A 6,000-nucleotide genomic window follows, 5' to 3' on the forward strand; every position below is an offset into this window, starting at 1 on the left:
GAGGGGGAATGAGTGAATCTTGCTCTCATCTCATTGCACTACAGTAGCTATGTTAACAAAGGGTAATAACTTACGAGCTATCTTGTCTTATGTTTGAAATGTAAAGGAAGGCTGAATAATGGGTAGTTTCAAGTTTTAAATACATAAAAATGTTTAAGGCATTAAATTTGTATAGTTTAAACATACATTTGTATGGTTTAAATGTTGTTAAGAATTGTACTATCAGAGAAAAATGATGAATGGGTTAAAAAGCTGTTATTGTTCAGTTAAAATTGTTTTGCTATCACTTGATATAATTTGTGAGATTGTTAACAAAGACTTCGTGAGATCTTCTCTTGTAATTTTTATGTACAGGAGGTTTTGTGAATAGAAAATTTGGAAACTTTGTGATATCTAGAAATTCTGTCATAACAAGGAATTTCATTGTTATAATACTTTTGGAATTTATGAAAAAGCAATTTTTCTTATAATCTAGATGTTGTTAGATTAAGAATTGTACTTAATCAAGAATTGAGTCTTAACTAAAACAAGGATTTTGGACCTAAATTCTTATGAACCCTGTGTGAAGTCTTGATTTATGAGTCCCTGGATGGGACCAGGGATAGAAGATAAGGCAGAGACGGGAAATTCTAAAGGAGTTAAAGTTTAAAAAGTTAGGACTGCTTTGAAAAGCCGGTCTCTTCCCCCATTTCCCCTCCCTTTATTTCTAGATAAGCTGGTTTTATATCTTTTTCAGGGTCAAGGGTGAGTCACACATGCTACTCACCAACGTGACCTAGAATCGTCACAAAGAAATGACTTAAACTGATGTGGTCTGAAAGCCTCTGATGTCCCAACCGTGTCACTCAAACTCATGTGTAAACTAGGCCCTCCCCTGAGGCAAGGAGGTCATCCAGGACTCCCAGATCTAACCAGGGAAACAAAGACCAAACTCTTCAAGGGCACTTGGTTGAACTGAGTGCTAAGAGCCCATTTTGTTTACCAACACACCAATGAGTATTGTTTATTCCTAGACAATGTAAGTATGTTTCTCACAGCTGCTTGCTGCTCTTCCTGTCTCTGAGTATTTCTCCAGAGAGGAATTCTCAACCCACCACCAGGATGCCTGACTGTGGTCATTCAACTTCCAGCTTTCCCCTGCAAAAGTATGAGCATCACCTCCTTCATGATGAAGGACAGGCTCCCTGCTCACTAATTGCAAGTGAGCAGTGCACTTTCACAGTGCAAGCTTATTTGGACTTTTTCCAGTCTCATTCCCTTGGAATTTCTGTAAACCCTACTTGGAGCTGCATTTTATATAAAATGAAATAAATTTTATCTTTCAATGAGCTTATACATATTGGTGTTGTTTTTCCATTTCTTTTCATTTCTATACTGTCCAACACTTTCTGACTCCGTTTGAGTGAGCCAAGCCCTTTTGTGCAGGTTCACACCCTATGCTGAGAATTAACCTGAACCAAGGCTTATTAGTTACTGTGCATCCTAGGACCAAGGAACCATGAGATCGAATGAGAACTAACAAACTTCACAGACTCATAAAGGTGAGACATGCAACATATGCTCCAGTCTATCTTTGCCCCATTTAAGCAGGAAAGAGTCAGGCAGAAGGGGAGGGATGTAGGAGAGGAGGGAAGAAGTATGAGAATATGTCATAACTTCTCCAGTTTAGCTAAACAAGATGACCAATGGCAGCATCATATGCATTCTATCACCAGGCCAGCCACAGTAAAGCCAAGCCAAATACAAAGTTTATACCGGCCCTTTCCTTCTTCCTCAGTCCCCTGCCCCCAACTTGATCTGTGACTCACTGATATCACACTTATTAACCCCAAAGTTCCCAGGCAAGTGATATTCACCTCTCACATTCCTTATCAAATTCATGACTAATTACAGGGATGTAGAAATGCATCCCATCCTCACTCTCCCCCCTTCCCTGCTCCTGCTTCGTTCAACAGAAGTAGATACCATGACCATAAACTGGAGGAACACTCATGCATTCTCATGCTCATGTTTCTTGGTCTGGACCTGAGTTCATTAGGAAAGGGAGCTCCAGGTGAAGAAACTTCTTCCATCAAAGTGGATAGATAATTGCTCTGTAAATTAACCACTCAGTGCCCCCCAAAAAAACTCTGAGATTAAGTCACTTGCCCAGAGTCACAGAGGTAGTGTGTATCATGAAAGATCTGAACCCATTTTTCTGATTTTAAGGCTGGTTCTCTATCCACCATGCCGTACTGCCCTTCAAGTTTGTCTAGAGAGGTTGAGCACTTATTGAAAGAGTGAAAGAAGTGTTTGAAGGAGACAAGAAAAGATGTGCAGGATAGATGGCATGCCAACACATGAGTGCACAGTAATACATAAGAGAGAAAGCAAACCAAATTGAGATTGCTTATTATGGTTGTTCTAGATCTGGAAAGGAAAGAGGCTACTCAGATCCACCATACAAGCAGAGGTTTATTTTTTTCCCACAGTCTTAGTAAGTCTTCTTTAGATTAGGTTCCATTTTCCAAAGACCAATCTAGAAGGGACCAAACATTCATAACTTTCAAGCATTTCTTGCCATCAACCTTATTCTTCAGTGTGGTCTTGGGTACCTAGGCTTCCCTGGTATTAGAACACCTGGGAACATGAAGAAAAGCCCCCATTGCCAAGAGAAATTATGGACCACTGCAAAAATACAATGACAATAACGTCCAGAAGTCAGAAAGCCTGAAAGAAGAAAAGAACCGAAGCAGACTTTTTTCAGCACAGCTCTAGAGATCTCAAAACAAGAGGATCAGAACCATGGTATTGGTAAAGCCACAACAGAGAATAAAAGAGTAAGAATGGATTTCTGAGGCAGCAGATTATGGTAGAGTATGCATGTTCCTGGTTTCAGCCAAGGACGTTTTATAAATTTTTGACAGTGTTAGTTGAGGGACAAATGTAGAAAAAAACAACTGGTGCACTAATTGGTGCAAGTCCAAACTCACACAGGCCACTGTGTCTGGCAGATTCTAAAACTCAGGGCCACAGGATATGTATTACTCATCCTTTGGGCTTTCATCCATCATTGGTAAAAGACAAAAAGAAACAGTTAAGCCCACCTCAACTCCTGTAGATATCTTCAGGGTTTTGACACAAGACACACCATTAAAGAAAGGTTTCTATCTTCAACTGACAGAAGAAAATTAGAAATTATGTACCCAGCTTAAGAACTCCCAATGTGCCCCACTTACTCTCCAATGCTCCATTAGACAAAGAGTTTGAGGGAGCATAAAAAAAAGCCTCAATCAACTTCTTGACCCCAAGGAAAGCAGGAAGACTGAATGACTTCTCGCCCACATGACCAGAATGGCCATCCATAGAACCAACTCTTTGCGCTCAAGAGCAGAGTCTTACTCAGAGTCTTCCAATCGCCATTGGAAGAGTGGATGTTCCTGACCATGGCAATCAATTCTGAGCACTTAGCAATTAATGATAAGACTGAATATCACAATGAGACATGGGCTGATTCTAATGAAGGGATTGGGATGTACTTCAAAATTGTTCAGCCTGACACAATCTAAACTAAAAATTTGTCCCCATCCAAACCTGTATAGAGAGAGATGGGCTTCCCCACCTTTGCTGAAATTTCTTGGAATGTTGGGTGGGGTCTGAACAAGATTGAGGAGAGAATTAATTCTGTGTCCTCAGTCCCCCTTAGCCCATTCCTCTACCCCTCTGATAGAAGGGGAGAACCACGAACCCAAAAGCCTTCAACAAAAGAGGGAACTCATCTCAGGGCATCCCTGGCCAGGCCACTCTGAGGCATCTCTGTCTTTTTTCTTATCTGTATCCCCAGGTTGGCATAGTGCCTTACACATAGTAGGGCCTTCATTTTTATTGACTACTTTTGGATGAGCATCAGGGGTGCCAGGGTTACTCCATGTTCTCTATCCCAGCTTCTCCTAATGGGTCTAGAGGCAAAACAAGCCACTTTGAAAAACCCCTGAGGTTAGCATTTGTGCACAAAGGAAAAGAAAATTGAAGGGGATGGCCAAGAATCTGGGTTCTCAGTACAAATCTAGCTTCTTTGGGTCTTGGGGAGACCAGGTTCTACCAGCCTTCTGAGTCAGTGTTTCCTCATGCCCATTAATAAAATAAAGCGCCTACTGATGTGTGAATCTTAACCAGGTTCACACCTATCTGCTCCTCCCTCCTCCTCCCCTCTGCTCCGGGCTCCCTACCCTGTGGTGGGTTGCATAAAGGGGACCTGGAGGTGTGGAGCACACTCACACTCCTTAGCCCAGCATACCATCACATCTTGGCATCTGGCTTGACTCCTCCCCTCCAACTTTGGTGCAGGTGGTGACTTAAGCAGCAATAGTGCACAGAACCCCATTTCTCCCCTTCCTGCCACCACTAACCTAGGCTTCAAGGGAAGTTATACAGTAGCAGGAATTGCTCTAATTAAAAAATACTATGGAAGGAGGAAGGAGGAAGATGGCTGGCAACAAGGATGTTCTGTCATTGCTGGTGGTTTATGCAGAAGAGTCAGAGCCTGAGTCAGACAGTGGGGCTGTAGTGGAAATGCCTGGGAGCTCCCCTACAGCAGAGGGAAAAGGTGGCTTAGTGTCTGAAGGCTATGGAGATGATTTTTCTCAACTTGAGGGAGATGAAGATGGCTATGAGGAAGAGGAGGAAGAAAACAGCAGACAGTTGGAAGATGATGATTCAGAGACTGAAAAACCTGAGACTGATGATCTAAAGGAGTTTTCAGAACTGGAACATCGAGATCCTCAGGAGCTGGCTGCCTTTTTCTTTGAGAGAGTCAGGAACATGTCTCCTGATGAGATTAAAATCCCCCCAGAGCCACCTGGCAGATGCTCAGATCACCTCCAGGACAAGATACAGAAATTATATGACTGGAAGATAAAGGAAGGGATGGATATGAATTATATTATCCAGAGTAAGAAGGAATTTAAGAATCCCAGAATCTATGAGAAGCTTATCCAGTACTGTTCAATTGATGAGATTGGCAGCAATCATCCCAAGGAGTTGTTTGACCCCTATGGATGGTCCGAGGATTCCTACTATGAGGCTTTAGCCAAAGCACAGAAGATTGCAATGGACAAATTGGAAAAATCCAAAAAGGAGAGAAGAAAAATTGAGTTTGTGACAGGCACCAAGAAGGATACCACAACCAATGCCACCACCACTAGGACCACCACAGACAGTGCCACAGCTACACATGCTCAGAAGAGAAAGAGTAGGTGGGATTCTACTATGCCAGTGACGATGATAGCTCAATCTACCATCCTCACAACCACAGCTACTCTGCCAGCCACTGTCACTGTGACAACTAGTAGCAGTGGCTTCAGGACCACAGTCATCTCAGCCGGGGGCACCATTGTGAAGAAAGCCAAGCAATGAGAGACCTGGTACAGGGTTGGACATACTTCTTATTGAAGGACAGGAAATGTTACCCCAAGACCTTGCCAAGGCTGTGACCCAACATGTGGAATGCCCCCTTGGACATGGCAACCCATGCAGTCACTGGACCAAGGTTTTCCAAAGAGCTTCCCATCACCTACCCATGGGTTTCTGTCTTCCCAACCCTCACAAAACATTCTCTTTCTAGTCTTAGTGAGAGAATCTGTTGCCCAGTCATCCAGATGGACCCTTTTTGATGATCAGGCAGTACAGACTATTCGTAGTCATGTTAATTTGGCATCCATTACTCTATTAAAAGTGCTATATCAATACAGCCCAGCATCCCAGGCAGTTTCTTGTTCTCCAGGCTCAGTCTTTAAACAAATGTGAAATTTTGCCCTGGAGTCTTTGATGATGGATAGAGGAGGCACCATTTGTGCTCCCATAGTAGGTGTAGGGGTGGAGGAGGTGGTTCTGAAGACAGAATGGCTGAGTCCTAGCACTGCTAGGGAGATGAGTGGCCCAGGTAGTTTCCGTAGAAACAAATGAGGATGTCTCTGCCCCTATTACCAACTCTCAAGTTCAGGATAAGGAAGAAAGTGTAGC

At 42.9% G+C, this 6,000-nt stretch overlaps 1 protein-coding gene across 1 annotated transcript; it reads left to right on the plus strand.

Annotated features, from left to right (window-relative positions):
* The first annotated feature begins 4,464 nt into the window (after positions 1–4,464).
* LOC118849527 (SAP30-binding protein-like) lies at positions 4,465–5,394 on the plus strand. The gene has a single exon (XM_036758412.1). It carries the CDS (start codon positions 4,465–4,467, stop codon positions 5,392–5,394), a length of 930 nt encoding a protein of 309 aa, XP_036614307.1.
* The last annotated feature ends 606 nt before the right edge of the window (positions 5,395–6,000 follow it).

This window comes from Trichosurus vulpecula, chromosome 5 (genome assembly GCF_011100635.1).
Source record: "Trichosurus vulpecula isolate mTriVul1 chromosome 5, mTriVul1.pri, whole genome shotgun sequence".
Classification (NCBI taxonomy): Eukaryota; Metazoa; Chordata; class Mammalia; order Diprotodontia; family Phalangeridae; genus Trichosurus; species Trichosurus vulpecula.

Coding starts and splice junctions, on each gene's coding strand:
- LOC118849527 (XM_036758412.1), top strand. CDS start 4,465: ATGGCTGGCAACAAGGATGTTCTGTCATTGCTGGTGGTTTATGCAGAA.